The sequence below is a fragment of the Seriola aureovittata genome, chromosome 3 (assembly GCF_021018895.1).
Source record: "Seriola aureovittata isolate HTS-2021-v1 ecotype China chromosome 3, ASM2101889v1, whole genome shotgun sequence".
Lineage (NCBI taxonomy): Eukaryota > Metazoa > Chordata > Actinopteri > Carangiformes > Carangidae > Seriola > Seriola aureovittata.
Window position 1 is genome coordinate 15,435,486 of NC_079366.1, and position 23,410 is coordinate 15,458,895.

Here is a 23,410-nt window from a genome sequence, read left to right on the forward strand (position 1 = left end):
GTGGGGAGGATTGTCATATTTCTGAAAGGGGAACTCCACTGGTTTTACATGTCAGTCTGTTTACACGTGTTGGGGAGCAAAAGTTGTACAAAGGCTTTTTGGCTGATGAACTGCATGACGTGATGTCAAGTTTAAGAACGAAAAAAACTCTGGAAGCGTGGAGTCAGAAGGAGTGACATTACTAGACCTCTGTAGCTCGGTCTTGCTAAATAAACGGTCCAGATTTGCTATAATGGGTTTAACTTTCCCTGTGATTTGCTGGCTAAAAATGTTTGCCAGAAGGATGCTACTAACCAGTGATCTTACTCTCCACTTTGACAGTGTTGACTCCTTAATTCCTGTTTCACATTCAGCTTTGCTCATGTGCTTCATCCTTTGAGACATGCAACAAAATGTCCCTCTTCCTACAGGAGCTCCTAACTGTTCTGGTTTTCAGTATTTTCAGAGAGTATGACAAGTCGGACAAGTAGAACATTCTGAATCCTTCTATTTTTAAACATTTCGGCATGAAAATTGTCAAAATCTTAATACTGGCACAACATATTGGCTATTTGCAGTTTCCATCTAAAAATTCTAATTTCCACAGCCCACATCATCTATTATCCCTGGTCACAAGAGTACATAATACTGATTGGCGGCAGTGTCTAATATTTGGAATTCATCAAGAAACGGATGTAAATACATTTCTTAGGATGCCAGCTTGTGAAAACTGTGTACTTGATGTAATCTTGGGAGACATTTAATACACTCAGTACTGTTTGCAGTGGGGTTGAATTCTTGTCACATTATATAATTCCTATCTTTACATTCACAATGCATTATTGGTATTATCTTGAGTCATACTTGCAGGATGGATGTAACTACACCTATGTGTGGGACTACTTCTTGAATGACAGTGTCACCTATTTGATTCCTATGTGACTGACAAAGAGACAATTTCAACCCAAAGTGTTGTGCTTGTTTGAATATAAAAAAAGAAGACAAAGACGAGTTTTTAACAGTAGCACATTGCTGTGGTTCAAGATGCGGTAAAATTAACAGTTAACAAAGCAGAGTGGCAAAACAGTATCTCAAATATATATTAAATAATCTTGTTAATACAAATATCATACTGTCTGCCTTCCACTGCTGTTCAAAGCTGCCAACCAGTGACAACAGGATATTCAGTATGCTCATTTGTGCACTCAGAGGATGATAACCTGACTTCCAGCATCATGCGGATGACTTAAAACAAGCTAAAACATTTATAAAGGACATATGAAATGTGACCTACTACACTGAAAAACAACATAGCTTCTATGTTTTTACCATGCATGCATGTGAGCACTGACATATCCACAAAGACATGCACACAGTTACTCTGTAAGGCTCTCATTATGTGCAGAGTAACAAAGAAAAGCTAAGCTGTGTGGGGGAGGACAACAAGACGAGCTACGTTAAGGGAGGCCTACAGAATATTCAGCAGTGCACCATGGAAACAAGTATCAGCTGAAGACCCAGGTGTCTTCTCAAGAGGAAAACCAAAAAACCATGTTGACAGCCAGAGCCAATTTCTTACTTTTTTAAATCTATGAGACATCTCAATGCTTTTTTATCAAAAAATAAAATGCCAAAAGACATTTAGGAAAAGCTGCTTTAAACTCTGGCTGATTACTCATGTGACATTTGTTTGCTTTTTAAATTTGGAGTGAGATTATTTGCTGGAAACCCTTTGGAGGTTTTTAATCTCACCTACACAAAAGAGTCATTTGCATTCGCTCTTTCAGTTTTTTTTTAATCATCTGGGTTCATCTATATTTTATCACTGCATATAAACTAATCTTCACCTACTGTGAATGAAAACTAGTGTTTCTATACAGTATTTCCTCCCAAGAACCCACAACCAAAGTATAGGAGACATAGGTAGACGAGGAGGAGCACAGTGTGTGTGGGTGTGTGTGTGTGTGTGTGTGTGAGAGGCAGAGGGAGTGGTTCAGGTGGGAGTAGGTGTGTGTATAAAGGTGTGCACTTACCAGGTGAACAGATGAGAGAGAGTCAGGGTTGGGTATTAGCCATAATTTTTGTTGACCGCTAACGCTAAACTCTACTCACTTAGCCATTAATCTCCCTTTTGTACCTGTTTAATCTGCCAGTATCATTTTCTCATACATCCATCCTCGCTGCGCTGTGACAGCTCTGTATTCTTTTACGCAATAAATACGACAAAAGTATCTCTGGATCTCAACGTATCTTTCATCATACTGGCGCGTCACAAAACTATGAACCTGAGGACCCAACCTCATACTCTCAGCGGCTCATAGGATTATAGCCGCTACACAAAGACTGAATAAGGTAAGACAGAGGTAATCAAGTCACATGAGGTCATGTTAAATGAGCTAATACATTAAAGCATGATGGTCCCTTTTGTCTTTTGTAGTAATAAGCTTGGGGGAAAGAATAATGAGCAGAAATGCTCAGTTGAGAGAATCTTGAAGTGCTTCTCATAAAGCGTGTGTGAACTGTGTGTACGCATTAAAAGCCAAACATACAGCGTCATCTTATGCATAAATCGGTTTTCTATTTCAAGTATGTAAATTTTGCCTTTAAGATCTTATTGTTTAATTTTATGTTGCATGTTTTGTGTCTTTTAACATTGTGGGACTTTAAAATGTTATCCCTTGGATTCTGTTTGGTAGATATATAAATATACAGTAACTGTTACTGTATGTACATTATTGATTCATCTGCTGATTTATTTTCTTGAATTAATTGTTATAAATTATCAGAACATAGTGAAAAATGCCTGTCACAAGATCCCAAAAAGACATTATAAATGTCTTGTTTTGTCTGACAAGCAAAAAAGAAAAGAGAGAAGTAGAAAATAGAAGATAGAGAAGATAGGTAGAAATGAACCAGCTAAATTTTGGGATTTTTGCTTAAAAATAAGTTAATTATGAATTATCAAAATAGTTTGTGATAAATTTTCTATTATCATCTAATCAATTAGTCAACTAATCATGCAGTTACACATTGAAAAATTAAAATGCATGAAATATGTGCACATGTTCTCTGTATACTATTTTGTATGTGTATTCAGCCAAGGTATTTGTCCACCTGCTTTGCCCGAGCAAGGCTACTCAACAGCTCTGAACTGTAACCTTAAATACACCTCAAATTAAATTGAAATTGGCTCCGCGATGAGGCACTTTCCACTAAGTGAAGAGCTCCTTCACAGCTTCACAACCCAAACATGAGGGGATAGACCAGGTGAGACACAGATGGAAAGACAGAGTGAGGGGGAGAGAGGAGAAAGGTAGGAGGGTTGAGAGAGAGAGAAGGAACAAAAAGGCAGCACAAGGTGAGAAAATCCCACCTGAGAAGAAAAAGTAAAAGTGTGACAGAAAGAGCATGTTGACGCACTGAGGGAAGGGAGTCACAGTTCAGAATTAAAGGAGATTTCGCCAAAGAAAGAGTGACTGAAAAATGTGGATGAAGGCTTGTCTGGATCATTAAACACACATCTGCAGACAAGCAGAGTAAGTGGCTGTGGCATTTAAGGTACATGGGCCTCTGTGTTGCTCAACAAAAAAAAAAAAAGAAGAGTGATAAAGAGCCCAGTAAATTCCCATTTAGACTCTCTGAACCTCAGGTATGAAACCTGTGTTTGTCCTCCAGGTGCTGCTCTTCGTACAGTTTGTCCTCATTCTGTCCATCAAAGACCTTCCTCGTCTAATCCTGTCAATAATCTCAAGTGGCAAGTGAGATTCTGTGTGACACAATATAACAGACTGACAGGGTGAGAAAAGAAAAGGAAGACAGAGTAAAATGATAGAGGGAGTGAGGGAGTGATGAAAGAGGAAAGTATGCAAGAGAGACAAAGTCAGACCTTGCTGAAGCGAGGAGAACAGGAGGAAAACTGTCTGATCTCCACCGGCTCGTCGTCATTGGTGTCATCCTCGTCGTACGTATTGATGTGGTGATAACGATCCGAGCGGGCTGGCAGAGGAGGGAGTGAGAGGGAGGCCATGAAATATATGAGCTGACAGTTCAATGTAAAATGTGCATTTCTGACCGGAGCGGTGTCAGAAAATTATTGTACAACCCATAAAGCTAATATTGATGTAACCGCTGTACTTTACAGACACATAAATCCAGACGTGCATACTGTCAAAGTAGCTGGTGTCCTCCTCTGACTCCAGGTGAGGGATAAACTCTGCCTTCTGCCTCAGCAAACTGTTCCAGTCCAGCTCAGAGAAGAAGGAGTGCTGCTTCACCTCGAACGCTCCACCTGGCAGCAGGGACACAAAAATATGGATCGACAATGTGCTTAAAATGATGAAAGTTAAGGTTATCTTTGTATAATGCACAGTTGTTTTAATTGTCCGTTTTTTTAACTCACTGTATTGAAAAGTTCTCATTAAAGGAACAGTTTGGAAAATACACATTCACTTGAAGATGAGACGCTCAATAATACTCTCTTTAAAAATTAAACTACAGCCAGGAGACAGTTAGCTTAGCTTAGCTGGAGACTGGAAACAGCTTTCCTGCCTGTGTAGAAAAATAAAGAAATAGTACTGCACATAACCCTCTTCGAAACCACAACTTTCTGTTTTTACGCTTTAATTTCAGTCATTTTTTTTTACCTTTGGACAGAGCTAGTTTAGCTCTTTCCCCCTGTTTCCAGAAACTGTGCTAAGCTAACCAGTTGATAGGTAATGTTAGCTCAACTATCAGTCTACAAGACAGCAAAATAAGCACGTTTCCCAAAATATGAAACAATTCATTTTATACTATTATCTACTACTACTACAACAATCTTGTTGCCAAATGGCTGCAGAAGGTCAGTCTGATGTGAAGTAAATGGAAAAGTTAGTACCTGAGCCCAACCTCACTAGAGGGTTTGTCTGCAGCAGAGCAGATATGAGGGCCTGGGCATCTGCAGGCAAGGCTTCATCACCATCTGGCCAAACTATATCGTCTAGCAGAGGCAACAAAGACGGAGACAACAAAGACAAAGCAAGAGGTCACAACAAAGAAAGAAATTTCTCCTTTTTGAAGGTGTCAAGATGAGAAAATATAGGCTAGTCCAAACTTCTGCAAAATTACCTTTAATACCTGAGGAAAATGAAATATTGAATATTGAGGAAAAGTATCTGGAGTCCTACTGCTGCTCGACCTTCATCCCTTTCTTGGATAGCATAAGAAAGCATGGGAACACATGTCTGACTCTAAAACCATAAAGCTGTTTGTTTCTAAACTCTAAACTGTAGTTTTGTTCTAGTGTAGTAATCTTACTGTTACTGCACAGCTTTTATTTACCAGTAAGGTCCGATTTGTTCTCTAAGAAACTTAAATTGTAAGTTTATAAGTATTTTCTTACCAGTTATAACCTGTCCAAACAGCTCCTCTGGAGTGTCTCCAAAGAAAGGCACACAGCCCACCAGGAACTCATATAGGATGATGCCCATGGCCCACCAATCCACCGGCTTTCCGTAGCCCTGACGGAGAATCACCTCTGGAGCGATGTACTCTGGAGTCCCACAGACCTGTGTAGGTAAAGATGAGTATAAGATTTCTGACAAACCACCTTTCCAGATACAGTGCCAGTAGTAGAACAAGGCAATTACTTGAACTGATGAGTCTATCTATCCTGGTATATGAGATACTGTTTCTGGAAACAACATTTGAATTTTTACTTTTTTATACCATAAATACCATAAACACTAAAAATTGTTGTTTCACGATGGGGGGGGGGACGTTTCAATGGGGAAGATTTAAAATCTATAGACAATAAAATTGAAATTACTTAGTGTTTTTTGATTTGGATGAACTGGCCCTTTAACACTAGAGGCTGTAAAATGGAAACAGTATGTGCTGTCACTCATTCTGATCATCATAAATATATACTGTTCGGAATCTGAAAGTGAATACACTGTAAATGAATGCACATCATTGCTGACTGAGTGAGAAATACTCCGCTAATCAGAATCTCCACTAGACACATGAAAAGCAAACCCCTGCTCTGTTTCAGCCGCAGATGTGAGCTGATTACTGGCAGACGAACAGATGCCTGCTTCCACCCAGAAGAGCTGGAGAACACAAGCAGCGAGCTGACTGATTATGACTGGTTTAATTCAGAGTATAAACAATAACTATAATTGCAAAATGGGACTGTGATGGAGATGGAGAGCATTAATGATTCACTAATTCAGACAGCACAGGAAGCACTGTAATGCAACGTCTTTATTTGGAGATCATTGATTTTGCCGGATGACTTGGCAGGTTGGCACGCATGGCTGGAGAAGACTAAAAGAGTCGTCTGCTCAGCCACCATACATCCTATCTTAGAATTTCACTAATTCTGCCTACATACCACATTCATACTGTTGCTGATTCAAATGTATATGTCAGCAGCTTTTCATCTTTCATAATGTGACGATAAAGTGCTGCAATTAATGTTGGAAGACCTGCGGTACAGGTGCCGTACTAGGTTACAGGTGCCGTACCTGCTTGTCCAGGAACTCTCTGGCATCTTTCTCAATGTGTCCCTCGTAAAGGTTCGTGGTGAGGCTCATTAGACCCATCTTCGACAAGCCAAAGTCTGTGAGCTTGATGTGGCCCATGGAGGTGATCAGGAGACTGTATCAAGAGAGGAAACAGAACATTTCTACTATTTGACACTTGAACAGATCTAATTCTGGCACATAGCAATAAAATCCACATTTAACGGAGTAGCAGGTATGTTTTCCTTGACACCAGACAGGAATTTTAAAGCAGCTTCGGTTTATTTTTCCGACACATGAAGCAGCAGAACTATATTATCACCTTATAAAGTTTATATGGTTGAAGGGTAAGCAAACAGTCGCTCAATAAAAGATGTAGCAGACATGGAGAATCGTCAGCATTTATGTAGAGTTGTGTTTCTGACCACATGATAAATTCAAAGTCCAGTATGTTTTTGGCCTCCACCAACTCATGATGGCAAATATCTGGCTTTTTAAGCTGCTAAATGCTCCAGTATCTTCACCAATTGCTGCTTTTGTCTGTCTGGGCAGGTAATGAGCTTTTTTGCTGAACCTCTCATTTCACTACTGAGTTGATGAAAGCGGTAAAACTGAATCAAAACAGTAAAGCTGTGGGCAGTAAAGCCAAAGCAATTAGCTAAATGATGCTAAAATGCTCAACAGAGCTCAGAGGAACTGTCGGGTGATAATTTTCTGCGGCTCATCATCATATGAATGACCCCTTTCACATTATATTCAGTCACTTGATCCTTTGTTAGTATAAAAAGAGTGATCAGGGCAGCTTTAAACACTCACTTGTCAGGTTTGAGATCTCTGTGGACGATACCATAGTTGTGCAGGTATTCCAGGGCTAAAACAGTCTCAGCAAAGTACATCCTTGCCAGCTCCACAGGCAGAGCCCCAATGTTCTTCAACAAAGTGGCACAGTCACCACCTACAAACACAGAAATACCGGTTATTGTTGTTATTGTTCAAGTGAGAGCGGATTCTGCCATTTCATAGTTTCGACAGGAAAACTAGGTACCAGGCTTGATGTGAAAGTGTGCAGGATAATCATAATATGTTATATTATTTTTATGCTGTATATGCAAATCTGAATGGGTATAAACCATTAACCTATTTTTATATTTCTATACTTTTTTTTTTTTTTAACCTTTGCTTCCTCTAATCCACATTTGACAATGTCATCACTCACGGCCACCCTTCATACATCAGCATATCAATACACTAAGAGCAAACATAAGAACTGATGCAGCCGGAGCCACAACACTGTCCTGAGCTGCCCTCCAGAAAATTCAACCCAACTACAGAGGAAGATGAGGCAGTGTGAATCTACCGACCTTGTTTGACTTTCATGATCGAAAATCATTGTGATGGTGAAATAAGAGTAAGATCACTATCCTCTGCCCTTCAGGAAAGGTAAGTGAGTGATTATATACTGCACCATAAATGTGGTTTGGAAGCAGGAAGTTAACATGGAGAGAGCAGCCAAAAACCCTCATTAACTATGTTTTGAACTGACAGTTTATTCAGAATTAAATAAAGTGTAAAAGTTAAATAAGCTTTAATTTCAAGGTCACCAGCACTACAAGTAATTAAGACCTGAAAAGTAAGGGCCACAGCACTTAGACACAATATTTAATTACTAATTTGGTGAAAATCTTCTGATGAGTTGCAGAGAAATGCAAGGTCAGGAAACAAAAGCCGAGAGAAAAGGCTGAAAAGTGTTGTTGTTATTTTACAAACCAGATAGAAATCTGAACCAACATTTGCACATGACAGAGAAAATTGAAAAACAAACAGAGCAGGAAAAGCCCATTCAGAGCGGCCTCATAAATCATCATCTTTTCAATTGGGAGTCCGTCTTTACTGTAAACCTCACTCCCTTACCCTCAACATATTCCATGACCATGCAGAGGTGTCGTCGCGTTTCAAAAGAGCAGAACATTGAGACGACAAATGGATTCTCTGCGAAGGTGAGGATGTCTCGCTCTACGAACGCCTGCTGGATCTGGTTCCTCAGGATCAGATTCTGCTTGTTGATCTTTTTCATGGCAAATCGCTGACGTGTCTCCCTGTGCCGCACCAGGTAGACGGCGCTGGAATGAGGGCAAGACAGAGGAGTACACAACAGAGGAGATGAGGTATTGAGAAAACAACAGCAGGGTGAGAAACTGGTAAAGAATAAAAAAGGATATTCAATCTGCTTTTAGACATGAAACTAATACAGTATGACTGAGTGAATATCAAAGTGGATTTTAAGACTTTGAAAACCAAAATGTCAAGCCCCAAGCTCGTAACCTTTGAGTTTTTTTGTTTTTCAAAAACATCCTTTTTCTTTTACATTGGCAGATAATGGTGGAATAATGGAGGCTTGACCTTCACAGTGCTTTCTTTTCTGTTCTACTGAGGCCAGCTTTAGATAATTTAGTATCTTTTAAAATGCAGCATGTTTACCGATTAAAACCGAGAGGAGACTAATTGTATAAATAAATCCCTACTGGTTGCTTTTTTGTTGTTGAAGAGATTTTACGTTTATCTCTTTCAAATCACTGAACAGACCAGTCCTTGAAAACACATCAGATATGGCTTTTAAAAAATGTCCCCTCTAAATCCTTTTGCATGTTGGTGTTTTCTTCATTCTGTTTGGCAGGATGAGGGAGTGGAAAACAACCTTTAATGTTAGTTTATCTTTAAATGTGTCAGGTAAAACATGGAAAGTTATACATATCATAAACATGAAAAATATAACAAGACATTTTTGTTTCTGGTAACAGATATACAAAACTAAAACCAAAAGTAAACATTAATGTTAAGCCAATCATGACATTATATTAACTCTTCAGCTCATAATTTAATACCCAAAAATACCCATGTCATTCTTTGTGTTTCACCCATGTTTCTTTTTTTGTCTTACTAAATATTATGTGTGGTTTCCAGTAAAAAAGCCACACCACAGTTGCACATCAAACATCTATGATGCTCTCCTCTGGAACAGAGAACAGCCTGAATCCTTACAAATGAGTCAAAAATTGGCAAGAGTTTGTTCCAGTACAACTTCTTAGCACAGCATTGACATTATGTAGGTCAGGGACCTTACTGGTGGTTGGACATGTTCACTGAAAAATAATGATCAGAATGGTTTCTTACATTTAAGGCAGCTGGTTTTCATCAATGGAAATGAGTTATTACTATGGTGGCATAAGCATCATGAACCAGTGTGTATTGGAATCTATTGAATAATGTTGAGAAGGAACAAACAAAAAAATAAAATATAAAAATAAAAACTTAACTCAAGGTCCATTTACTAGATTATTCCAGAGCTTTCAAGCCAATGTCAGCTGATGGTGTTTGCTCAGTTGTCATGGAGATAGCTCCTGAAGATGACTGAGCAAATTATGTGCACTGAATCGGATTAAAAGCTCTGGAAAAAAAGCTAGTCAAATAGACCCTGCGTTTAGTTATTTTTTTCATTTAAACACTATATAGTAACTTGATTGGATTTGAATTGGTTCTTATGAGGGATCAATGAGACTTCAATCTGTTGCTTACCCATAAGCTCCATTGCTGATCAGTTTGATGCTCTGAAAATCTTCCTCACTCGGTGGCTTGATGGTTCTCCCTTTTCCCTGGTGAAATACCCAGCATTTTAATTGGATCAGCACAGACGTGGTTAAACTTAAATATTCAAAAGCATAAATGTCATTGTATGTGAATTCATGTAAATGCGGATCTGTCTGTGGGTATATTTCATCTTCACCTCTGCTGAGTCATCAGTCTCTGGAGTATGTGGACCCTCGCTGTCATAGTTTTCAAGATTCACGATTTCTGTTGAGAAACATGTTAGTTAACAACCAAACCCGGTGTCCAAATGAAGAGAGACACTTTTCATGCTAAGAAACACCAAGCCTCCCACACTGCTGTGAGCAGATAAGAAATTTGCAGCTGCTCAGACAATTTTAACAAAACAGCTATTCAAGTTTCAAAACAGCTGAAGGCTCAAGATCACGGAGAGAAAAACATGAGAATTAAAATAGCTTCTTCCTATTAATTTTTCTTGTCTCCTTCAGCGCTCCCTCCTCCTCACTTTCCTCCCTCCTTGAGCAGCACCAGCAGCTAGTTTTCACTGTTCTTGCACTCTTGTACTATATGCGACAGCTGCTAGAATACGCTGTTTGTACTGCTGTTTTGTCGAAGCAGGGAAATAAGTGAACGATAACTACCTTCACAAAGAGTTTACAAAGCCGCTCTGTAGATATCAACTTAATGTGAAATAAAGTCAGAGCTGAGAATGGTATGTTCTGTGTGTTTCTGTTTGACACTGAGAACAACTCATCTTGTCAACTGTTTCTATCGGGAAACAAGAAAAGAAATGAGAGTGTGAAAGTGTAGACTTGCTAGCAGCTACGTGGGTGTGCATTTGTGTCTATACATGACAATGTAGGTGCAAAAGAAAGTGGGAGATCAAGATATCAAGTGACACATTGTTAGCAGAGATTAACTGACAAAAGACCTAACAGCCCCATATTTCTCATGAGTTGAGAAATAAAACCACAGCGCTTTATTGTGAAGAGTCATTCATGGGCCATTTAGCCCATCAGCTAATGAACAGCTCTTGATGGATTAGACTGAGAGCGGGAGTTTGAGCCGCGATGAGTAATGAAAGATAGTGATGCCAGAGCACCACCGGCCAGCAAATGATCCATCTAGCCCAGACTCTACATCTCAATAAATATCCTCATCCTGAACATCCTGAACATCTACATGCCCACAGGGTTTCGACTCAGTGCAAATATCAGTATATGAATGGAGGAGGAGAGTGTCAGTGCTACATCTTGAGCGCTGTTCCTTAAGCCTCTATTTGTTTAAATTTTGGCAAACTGGCACTGCCAAATGAGCTACTAGCAATTCCTGTTTGCACTGTGCCCACGACTATACACAAACACAGGATTCATTTGATACTCAAGAAAAAGTTATAAGTTATAAGGAGCATCTCTTTTCTATGACCGCTAAAGGAATGTATGGACGTTTATTTGTGATGGACATCGGAGACAATGATATCCTTGGGAAGTGTAACTTAGAGAGGGAGTATAGTAGCTCTGTGTCCTCACCTCTCTCTCTCTCTCTCTCTCTGCATATACATATGTAAATAGACTTTTATTTTTTTTTTATAATGTAAAAAATAAAGTCTCTCCATCATCTCACTGCTGTTCACCAAGAAATAGTTACAGCACATCATATATCACAAACACGATACAACATGATTATGTCTTTTCTTTCTTTCTCTCTTACCCTCCAGCGGGTCTCTGGTCAGCCCCAGTTGGCTGATGATGTACCGAGGGATGTCTGCCTTCATCAGTTGTCCCTCCTTGGCGTGATCCTCCGCTGCCTCCAGCAGATGGTAAAACTCTTCTGGGTTGAACTCCTGTCATTGGGGGAAAGAATGTGTGAAGTGTGTGCTGCACAGCAAAATTCCCACTGCTGATTTAACACTCAGCAGTATGCAATATCTTTAAGTCCACAACAACAGAGTTTTAACACCTTCAGATTGGTTTGAAGACCAGTGCTGGAGCCACATCATGTCTACAATTGAATAAAAACAAAACTCTGATCAGCTCCGGTCAACACCAGAAACACACTAGAAAATCAACACCTGCTACCACTGAAGTGTTTGGTGTGTGTGATTGCAATATTTCCTTGATCCTCACACAAATTTGGAGGAGAGTTCAAGAAAAGGTTACAAGAGACTGCATGATTTTAAACAACTGGAGTGACGTTGTGCTGCTGCTGGGTAAGACTGGTAATTCAGTACTAACTCATCACGATACACGACTTCTTCTTTGACGACAACGATGGTATCATAAAGGAATTGACATATTGCAAGTCAACTTATATCTAATATATAACACAATATATTTGTAATCTTAAGGGAAAATATGCCACTAAAATAAAATACTTTGCATTTGGGGCTGCAACTAATTTTAATTCCTTTGAATTGTCAATTAGGTCTCAATTAATCAATTTTTTGATCAATAAAATGCCTGAAAATAGTTAAACATTTCCCATTCCAATTTCTCATAGCCCAAAATGGCCTCTTCAAGATCCCCTTTTCCATCCAATCCAGTCAAAATTATCAATTTACAATGATAGAAAAATAAAGAAACAGCAAATATTTACACTTGTGAAACTGGGATTTCAGTTTTTTTGGCTTAAAAGTCAGTTTAAGTCAGTTCACTAATCGATTCATCAAGAAATTGTTTTGGAAAAAAAGGAAAAGGGAGGAAAAAGAAGGTAAACAGCCTCTGACTCAGTATCACAACAAACCTTCTCATGATATTGGTGCAAGTGTGCTGATAAGACATTAAAAGACAATGTATTGAGTCAGGTATTGAACAAAAATTAACCTCCTGGTTAGCAGTAACAAAGGCTTGTGATAACAGCTAACAAAGGATGAGCGTTAATGAACTGATGTCATACTGTGTTGCACCTCACAAAGTAATTCAAAAATCGTGGCCAACTTATAATGACAAAACTAGAATTTACTTCAGCCTGCTGAAACTTTGTGACCAAACACCTCTACAGGGCTGTCAAACAAACATAATCTGTGTTAATACACCTCCCAACTTTAAATTGCTTTCTTGAAAACATCCTTTTTTTTCCAATGAAAAAGCCTTTTGTGTTGTCCTGTGGGATTCAGTTTCATTCCTGTTGGTGGAATAACATTTTGATTAGAAAGCAGAGCCTGGGGCAGCCAGGATCATTTCCTTCTTCCCCTGCTCTCTCATATCTGCTCCCCTAGACCAGAGAAAAAAGAGAGAGTGAGGAGATGGGGGGCATTAACCTGCCTCTCTGATCGCTTGCTCTGCTCCAGGATAATATTCATGCAGCTAACAGCCAACTGGACTGTGTGACATTTTCACCAAACCAGACCTCACAGCTGACTTGAATGCTAAATGAACTCTACGGCTGCAGACAACATCTAAATCTCTGTGTGTGTGTGTGTGTGTGTGTGTGTGTGTGTGTTCTCCTCTCTGACCTAAGGGCCATGAGGATCTAAAGTCCCCTCCAGATCCTGCCTGACCCTATCGACCTCTTCCGACTGTCGCCTTGGCAACAGAAAGATGAGCCACGGTTGCTGGAGGAGGGACCACGGCAATGACGGATATGGGGGGCCATCAATCAGGGAGCTGATATCCAGGTATCGCTAAGCCTCCAGTGTATTCAGAGAGGCTTGTTATTACTAAGTAAGTAGTGGTGAGTTATGTTTTGTATGTATCAAGATGCCAAGGACACGGCTCGGTCTCCCAGCTGATTTGATGTGGTGCTGAGAAGACTTTTTAGGTTATAAAAATACCCTGCAGTGATAAGTTGATACTCTGCTGCAGCAGAGATGTGCAGCATGTCTGATGTACTGAATGACACGGATTAAACAAAACCATGACCTCCACTGTATAATACACTGCATTCATACTTCCACATCTCATGTTGCTGAAGGTGAAATGACATTTACTGGAAGCAAGTGCACAATATAAGCCAGGTTTTTAACGCAGATCAACAGTAAATATGCAACACAAGTGGAGAAAGGATGTAAAGAGTAGAGATTCTGTGTTTCTGCATCTTCTGGTTTTAATTCAAACAGTAACTAAACAGATCGCATGATGTTGTCGAGAGGTTTGCAGCTCTTTCAGATTCAAGTTGCTGCCATCCTCGTTGTCAGTATGGCTCTTCCGCAAGCGTTGTTACAGAATGACAAATTATCCCTAAGCCTTCCTCTTTATAAGAAAATATGTGTTTGCAGGCTTAAAAAGATAGTCCAGCAGCTTAGTATTGCTTTTTAATAAATTGATGGGACTCGCAAGAAACTGGTTAAAAAAAGAAAAGTTGTGTGCACCTCCACCTGTTGCCAGGTGCCGGATAGAACTGCATATTGTGGTAAAGAGTGAAACAATATCCGCACGCTGGAGTACAGCTCCCAATATTTAATTGACTACAACAAACACAACGGTTGAGATATCTTGACTTTTAGTCTCTAGTACGGGTCAGGCCTCAAAAAAGCTAGATCTAACAATTTCCAATAGACCCCTGCCTGCAGCATAAAAGCTCACCTCTTCCAATCTCCACACCTCCAGTTTGTAATGCAGACTCTCTCTATTAAACATTTTAAGTCTCAAGACTGAAACTGTGGAGCACGCCTGTCAGAGCCACTGTTTTCACACGCTGTGGAGCCCTCCCCAGTAAAATGAACTGCATGTGTACGATCAGTGGAGAGCCCCTTTAACAAGAACAAGAAAATTCAGGTTATGAGATAAAACCTTTTACAAAGATCTGATACTTTCTTGTAACCGAGCACAAGGAGCTAAAATCTATCCAAGTTCTTCAGAAGGCCGCTCAAAAACCCAAATTATTACCATAATCTCTCAAGAATAAACACAGGGGGGTACATGCTATTGTTCTTCCTCTGGTGGACTGCAGACACTAAGAACCTGTACATTCAGCAACGAATAACAAATTCATTTTTAATTCATTTGTTTTTTCTTTTCTGCAGCTCAGGGGTAGATGGGTACTGCATTGGGTCTGTATTTGTGCTGCTAACTTGCTGCTAATTGAAGGTCTTTGATTTCTACATCGTAAAAATCTGAGACAGAGATCTGGGCCGTTTTTCTTGTAGTGGCATGCGAGTATTCAGTTTTGACAGTGCATTCCTTGTGTGGGTGCATTCAGACTCTTTTTTCCTTGTCATCCCCCCCAGGACCAAACTATACGAGAAACACATAAAAAATATATCAGGTCTTTTAAAGGCAAGAACAAGTAAAACAAGTGCAATGTAGAAGATTAAAAAAGCCTTAAACTAACCCTTTTAAGAGTGACAGCACAGCTTCCCTGCTGTGACACACTCGGCAATGCAAAGCTCAGATATGCTAAACCTGTGTTTCATCACTTCAGACCGAATGCACAGTAGACTGCCTGCCCCACTTCTGCTCATTCTTTAATGCCTTTTCAGTGTTAAGGAGTCGACCTTCCATCTCCATGTGGGAGGACGGGAGTCTCTCCCAGAAGACGAAGGAGAACATACTCAGAATGTAAGAGGCACCTTTGAAAAACACACCTTGTCACGTCATTCAAAAATGCTCATTTGGTGAATCCGTATCAGTGTCTGTTGAGTATCTCTGAGAAATTGGGGATTGTGGTTTAACTGTTTAAGAAAACGCAGGCCATGGCGATTAGACATGTGGTGTTAAACTCACCAAACACTCAAGGAGCCTGGCGGGACGAGATATGATGATGAAGAGCTTTTTGACCAGCTCAATGACGAAGGTGAGCTCCGAACTCTCCGAGCGCTCGTAAGCCTGATGCAGACGGACAGAGAGACAGACAGGGTCAGTTCATGAGCTGAGGCAAAGAGACGTCACACCTCTTCATTCCTCTCCACCTCCACGACTCACATCATGCAGCAGCCTCTCCAGGTTCTCCTGCAGCTCACAGAAGTAGACGCTGGTGATGAGGCCCTCACGTGATTTGGTCAGGCAGTCTCTGGACAGCTCAGCTACCTGGTGGTGGATGAAGCTAAGGACCCCGTCGGCCAGCGGCAAAACACTCTCCGGGGAGTAGCTGTGGATGAACTCTGCCAGCCTCTCTTCCATCTGAGCTGTGGCCTGATTAAGGACAAGAAAGTGGTTAACAGTCAATTATTGTCATGTGGTCAGTCTGATGTTGAGAGAACAATGTAATCACCTCTCACAGACTTCAATAAACTGCACTCAGCTAATTTGGATTTTTTTTTTTTTTTTTAAATAAGCCTGAGTTTCTTGATAAATTACTAAAACTAACACAAACCAGCAGCGTACGACACGAGTCAAAACACACCCCCACCTGTTCAATGCAGACCTGTGTCTCAGTGATGTCTTGATGGGAGCCTTTTTAGGTGTCTTTTTCAGGGTAAACGATTTGTCCCATTTCCCAGCATTAATATGCATCAGATCTCCAGAAAAGCAGGGATTTTAATCACATTAGCTCCTGTGGTTGCCAAATCCTACGTACGATACCATGACTACTTTGTATCACTGATAACTTGATGTTTAGTGCAGTCATGCTGATAATCTTGTGAAGTAGATCTTTGTTGTGACGTGTGAAGTTAACTGGTGCTGTGCGATTGAGACCAACCTCTTGCTACACTATATATGCGTCAGCTAGATATTACTATGTTTGTCTATAGATGATTAGTTATTAGTTGCTGTTAAAGAGAAGTAATACACATTTTACTTTTCTGGGTGTTTTATTTTCAGAAACTACCATTACTGTACTCTTGTACTCACAGTTCGCCACTGCTATTCTCTATGTATCTTTACATATCATGTACAGAAATCAATAGCCTGGAATCATGTTAATGTCTTTTTCTACTGAGTAAAGAAGCTGAACTTGATTGATGACTCTGTGCTCTCTGACAGGAGCTCTGAAGCAGTAAATGCAAATAACCTAGCTAGCCATTGGGTAAATAATCTAAATAAGGCACATGGAAAATGCAACCTACATTCAAATTGTCTTTTCGGAAGAACCTGAAGGAGTCTAAAGGATGCTGACAAAATCTGCCATAGCCAGATTCACTCCCTTGTGTAACAAATGTTTAAAAGAACATAACTGTCAGAATTTAGGCTCCATTAAGCTTCCATTAAACACTTTCTACAGGAGCTTATTTCAGGCATGAAACGGCTAATGATGATTCTTATAATGACGGTGAAAATGCAAAGCAAAGTTGAGCCCTCATTCACAAGCCTGGGAAGTGTGCAGTAGTATGTGGGAAGACTCATTAGCACTGCTTCAAAATGAATAACTACAGGATGATGATGGTGTGTGTGTGTGTGTGTGTGTGTGTGTGTGTGTGTGTGTGTGTGTCTACAGGCAGGTGTGTTTGAGGACACCTGCCTGCAGAGTGACATACATTGACAACACTTGTTCATAGAAGTAGTCGCCTCGCTCAGACATTAAATCATGTGTCTATGTCTCGGTACGGAACGCATACAGACATGTTTAAGAGCTTGAGTTACAGTTTGAGCAGGATTATGATCTAATTCATTTTGTGCTAATGATCAGTTACAGACAAGCATCTTAGACACGGCCCGACCTCGACAAGAATGGTGCAGTAAACAACATATCAGTGGCAGAGCTCTGACTGAAAGCTGTCTTTCAGTCCAGTTGAACACATCTGGGATAAGGTGGTAGATACTGTGATGTTTGCAACAAATAATGTGGGGCCCACAAACATTTTGTGTTATCGCATGATCCATGAGAAACATTTCCGGGAAATCTGAGCGCTGTGAAATCCAAGTGAGTACCACTGTCTGGTATGTGTCCTCCAGGATTCAGTGCTGGGATTTTTTCTTTATCTCTGCCTACACCAGATTTCTTGGCCATGCGGTAGCTGTACATAGATTCCCATACCACTTCAATGTGACTTATCAGTGTCTGCATGATGGGCTGATATTGCTGCCTGGATGATGGGTGGGTCAGTACAACCATTACTGAGCTGCTATTCGTTGAAGGAAAAGACTTCTGTGAATGATTATTTCTTAGATCATATGGTGACTGCTTTTTGCTGCAGGTTTGTTCTTCAGGACACCTGCTTGACGGATTCCCGTCCCCGATTACTGCCACTGTTTCTGAGGACATTATTTATCTCCAGATACGACTACTGCATTGTCTTCCTGACTTAAATATTTTTGCATTTGGTAAGATTCTTCAAACTGATCCAAAATGCGGCAGCCTGTCTGATCTTCAACTTACCCAAACATCCTACCGCAATGCTCCCCGCATAAGCGTCTTGTAGTAGCATACATCAGATTCAAGTCCCTGGTGCTAGTCTACAAAGCCAAACCTTATCTACTTCCCAGGAAATGGTGAAACCTCTAACAAAGGACCTCTCAAACTTTTGTCAACACTGTTGTCTGCTCTTCAGGACTTCACAATCCTGCACATCCGCCAACAAATTTAACACCCATCTGTTGATGAAGTATTTATACTGACGTGTTGCTTTGTTCGTCTTCATGGCCATCGTGAACTCAACAGGTTATGACCGATTTAATGTTTGGTTTGTCCTCCTGTAAAGAAATATTACTCTCCTGCCGCTAATCTACAACTGCAACTAGCACTGAACAGCTTTGTCCTTTTTAATGCAGTTATTCAAGTCGGGTTTCTAGTGACACATATTTCTGCCCATATTTGATTTTCTTTTCAACAGTAATTGAAAGGACGTAAGGTTTCTTACTACTGAAAACTAAAATGTGTTCCAGAGAATAATTTGAGGCTTGTATATTAGCATAGCACTAACGTGTCATCAGCTACTTACTGGAAAGATCCGATTCCTGAAATCAACTGGATAACTGTTTTAAATATAATTGAAATTCAGTGTAGCTAAAGAGTTGGTCAATGCCTGTATGCATATTGTTTGTGTGTATATTTGGTGTGTGTGTGTGTGTGTGTGTGTGTGTGTGTGTGTGTGTGAATGCACAGTTTACACTTGTGTATTTGTTTGTGTGAGGTTGACCTTGGGGAAGCGCTCCTTGTAGACATGGTTCATCATCACTATTTCATTGTCATAGCAGGATGGAGATCGCCCGGGGCTGAAGAGATACAAACACAGAGAGCGGCAGAGTAATATAAAGCACTGACTGGGTAAACCCGAGTGTGAGGGGAGGCAGCTGGTGAGACATGGAGATAAAATTCTGCATTTTTCACTCGAATGACAGAATAATTCGCTGCTTCCCATCACGTCCATCCTGTCTGTACATTATGCTAATCGACCCATCACAAATTCTGTACACTCTGTTTCTCTGATGGATTTGGTGTCTTCCTGCATGTCATGCCCCACGCCTCCATCACAAGCCAGGTGCAGTTGTCAGAAACATGCATAAATACTTGAAGAGTCACATGTATGCTTTCCTACACACACATGCACAGACATAAAGCAAAGGCACAAATGGACATGAGGCAGAGACAAAGCACACAAGGCAATAGTATCTTCATTTCACAGCAACTCATCCTAAGCTGAATTCACAAAAGCACAATCTTATGTCTTATAGGCAAACAGATCACAGTTAGGCATCACACAATGATGTGATATGAACAGTGACAATGAGGCATTTCAGGTAAACATTAAAGGCATTCAGCATATTGAAGCCACAAGATTTTATCTAGGCCAACGACCATGGAGGAGCTCAATACAGAAACTGAATACTGATAAGTAGTGATGTGTCGTATGTAGTTAGGGCATGCTGCATCCAGAGGGGTGGCTATAATAATAGTAGGTGTGGTTGGAGGGAGTGTGCACCAGAGACTCCTGCTAATAGAGAAACTGCTGCACTCTGGAGAGGCTCAAAGCACTGGAGGCTGGACTGATACTGATATAATACCAGTGTAAAATACCCTGCATAGCTTTTTCTGTTTTGTTTTGTTTTTTTTTAACTCGGCTACATTTGTGTGTGAAGATTTCACACACAAAACATATGATTATCTTATAAAATATGATGCTATGAGCTGTATTTAATCAGTAGTGTATAGTAATAATTTAAGGATAAGACTGGTGTTATTCCATATTTTTCTTCTTGTCAACAACAAAAAAAACAAAAAAGACCACTAGTTTTGCTGGTAAAATGTGAAATGCAGGAATTACTTGCAATTGATCAATTTATAATGTTGCATTGGTACTTTCACTTTCACTAGTACACTACTGTTTATTAACATCATAGTGAGAGGGAATGATATAATAACAGTGGTAAATCCAGACACATAGGAAACACATTTTCACATCTGTCAGATGACAAAACTTCAACTTAAATAGTATACACTATGTATAGATTTACATGAGTAACAAATATTATTTCCATGAAGCTTTCTAAGAAATGCTTAGAAATCCTAGAAAAAGAAATTGTCTGTAACGAGGGCCAAAAAAAAACTGACTCGTCCTCAACAGCATTTAACAGCACACACACACATACGCAGAGGGTGAATTATACAAGATAAGCAACAAAAGCTGTGTGCCTGAAATAAATGATTGAGGGCCCTCTACGTCTCCTCGTGACAGAATGAAGTTGTTCCTGCAAACAAAACATGATGCCCCTTTCATAATCTTCAAGGGCTGCTAAATGTCCTTTCATAACAGCTGCACATGCTGAATTTTGGTTGTTTTTGTTTATTTTTCTTCACCAGAAAATCTCCACAAATCAACTACTAATAAATCGGGCTTTGAGCAAAGTTGACATTATTTATCCTGTGGCACAAGCTAGAAGTTTGTCTGATGGTTTAACTGATGAATCATGAGCATTTTGTACTTTTAAAAGAAAAATGTCACAGCATCATTTTAACTGTGTGTAACTGGCAACATTTCTGTTACTAGAGATACTCCAGGTACTACAGGAAACAGCAACTAAGTCCTTATGTGAGACTGTTAAGGGCAAATTGCATGAATCAAAGTGGGCTAGATGCCTGGTGTAAGGGACTCTTTCATTTGCTAAAACTGTCTTTTGCCCATGACCTGCCATGCTCTCACCTGAGACTCCGAGAGCGAGGGCGGACATGCGGCGAGCGTCGGCCCCCGTCATCGTCCGTGATGCTCTCTGTGCTGCCAAAGTGCTTGGACAAGAAATGCAACTCGTCCATGGTCGGCTGGAAGGGCAGCTGGTGCAGACGCTCCTGGGACGAGCTGGATGACTGGAGAGAGACGTGAAAAACAGACAAGGTTAAAAAGTGAACTGCTCTTTGTTCGATTTTTTTTAAAGCCTCTGTCGCAGCTGCGACCTCAATATGTTTAAAAATAGGTACCCAGTGATGGAGAACAGGACATCAAAAACGACAAATGGCAAGAACACCTTGAGAGAGAAGAGAAGAGAAGAGAAGAGAAGAGAAGAGAAGAGAAGAGAAGAGAAGAGAAGGTGTACTATGAGGTGAGTGGGTGGAAATAACTGAAGCAAAGAAGCAACTAAGTTAAAAAGAACAGGGAATGAAAACAGAGAGGTGGAGAAACAAGGAAAATATCCAGAAGGAGTTAGTGTAGGAGGGTAAAAACAGAATAATCTGGTCTGAAAAACAGAGGAAAAAGACTGCAGGGAATGAAAGAGTCACTGCAAGTAAAAGTTGACTGCTGCCTTAAGTGTCTGCCGCCTCGGGGGGTTAACGGCAGTGCTATTCGGTCTTAAACAAAAGACTTTTCCTCAGCACAGGAGGGAAAAAACCAGCTTGGATCAATGGGAGGCTTAATGAACACATCTCCCAATGGGACACCATGGTTGGCTTTGGCCACACAACGATTTCTGCTATAAAAATCCATTAGAAAGTCCATTCAGGACTTAGCCACTTGCAAGCTGCAGAAAGGCACTGAAGTGATGATGCTGTGAATGAGGCAAGTCCAGTCTCCAGAATCAATTAAGAAGTTCCCTGGAGACAGAGTGTACTCAGATATGGAGGAAAATGCCATTGGATAAGATGACTGTCACAGATGAAAAATGTTTCATATCAGTCTTGCTCCTTTCATGCCGTCACAGTGTGAATCTCAATTCCCTTAATTGCATGCAGATTATCTTCACCTGCATCTTAGTCCCTCCCACTGAAGAGGCAAGGAAAGAGGAATTGAGTAAAGACAGTTTTAAAGAAACAGAAAATGCAACGCATGCCTTCTCTTAAGATCAACAGCCTCAAGCATCCAAACGTGCATCAAAACCTTCCTCTGTGCTTGTACTGTACAGATCCGTCCAACCACAGTTTGACTGCAATCTGATCCATGATGCAAGATAAAAGGAGAAATGAAAGATCATAAAAAGAAATGCTTTCTGATGAATAATCAAAGATGATTATTGTTAAAGCTACCACACAGTAGATCGACTGATTTTAACTAGATGGTGAATCGAAGTAAATTTTCTCAATGAAGGAATTCGCATATCCACACTCTCCAGCGCAGATGCGCTGTAAAGTGTCACACAAACTGCTCTGCAAGACTGAATCAAAAATAAATTAATAATAAATGGAGAGTGATAAAAGGAATAAAATAAAAGGGCAGTTTTCTTCACCTTTAACGTTTCATCCTTTGAACTTCCTCCATCTTTTACCCCGTTCTCACCTCCGCTAACAACTGTTTACATCTTTGACTATTCCTGCAGCTTTTCTGCACAACTTTAGCTCAGTTCTACCCCTTCATACACAAAACTCCTCCGCACACATACACAAACACACAAACACATGCACACATCTCCTCCTTTCATCTGCTCTGTTCAGTATGCAAGGGTCCTGCTGTAACTAATCAAGCGAGTAATGGCCCATGTAAGAACCAGCAGAGCACTGAAACCTGACGGGACGGGGGGAGGGAAGAGGTGAAGAGTAGTGTGGGGAAACTGAGAAACCATTTTCGACCTCATCCACCAGCAAAAAGAGATCAATCATTTGCCTACAGTGTGTGTCTCTACTATATGTACTGCTGAGAGACGGGCAATGAAAGAAATGGTGTGTGAAATGCAGCAAAGATGCAGAGCCAGTGATAGTGTTCAGGATAGCACAGCGATGTACAGGGAGTGGATTATTAGTCAACACCTTGCCTCCACCTGAGCGTCATACACATTAAGGTCCATTTCTCAAATGGACTATTTACCAAATGGACCTCGGCAGTGTTCATTCCCTTTTGAGTATTCTGTTATGCTCCAAGCATCCTTCACTCAGACAAAAGTGGACAATGTTGTTGTCTCTCTGCTTCAAAACACGTTTCACTTCCACCTACACGCACATTTATTTGTCTCAGTTACCCCTCTTTATCATCCATCTCTCCTTCTCTGGGGATAAAGAGATGGATAAAGAAACAGATACTGGAACACTGGTTTGCAACGACAAAGCAGAAATACAAATTGGTTATGTTTCATTTCAATTATCCCTGC

At 40.4% G+C, this 23,410-nt stretch overlaps 1 protein-coding gene across 4 annotated transcripts in view; it reads right to left on the bottom strand.

Moving 5' to 3' along the window:
* The window catches only part of mast1a (microtubule associated serine/threonine kinase 1a), a 68,814-nt gene that overhangs the window by 10,116 nt on the left and 35,288 nt on the right, over nt 1-23,410 (bottom strand). For all 4 annotated transcript variants that reach the window (XM_056371547.1, XM_056371549.1, XM_056371545.1 and 1 more), the window contains 14 exons: nt 21,043-21,203; nt 19,042-19,117; nt 15,947-16,156; nt 15,749-15,850; nt 11,796-11,928; nt 10,264-10,331; nt 10,056-10,132; nt 8,394-8,602; nt 7,299-7,437; nt 6,486-6,618; nt 5,360-5,525; nt 4,856-4,957; nt 4,145-4,267; nt 3,866-3,975 (listed from right to left, as the gene is read on the bottom strand). In XM_056371547.1, the coding sequence (XP_056227522.1) occupies nt 3,866-3,975; nt 4,145-4,267; nt 4,856-4,957; nt 5,360-5,525; nt 6,486-6,618; nt 7,299-7,437; nt 8,394-8,602; nt 10,056-10,132; nt 10,264-10,331; nt 11,796-11,928; nt 15,749-15,850; nt 15,947-16,156; nt 19,042-19,117; nt 21,043-21,203 (1,809 nt within the window). The remainder of the gene's footprint in view (nt 1-3,865; nt 3,976-4,144; nt 4,268-4,855; nt 4,958-5,359; nt 5,526-6,485; nt 6,619-7,298; nt 7,438-8,393; nt 8,603-10,055; nt 10,133-10,263; nt 10,332-11,795; nt 11,929-15,748; nt 15,851-15,946; nt 16,157-19,041; nt 19,118-21,042; nt 21,204-23,410) is intronic.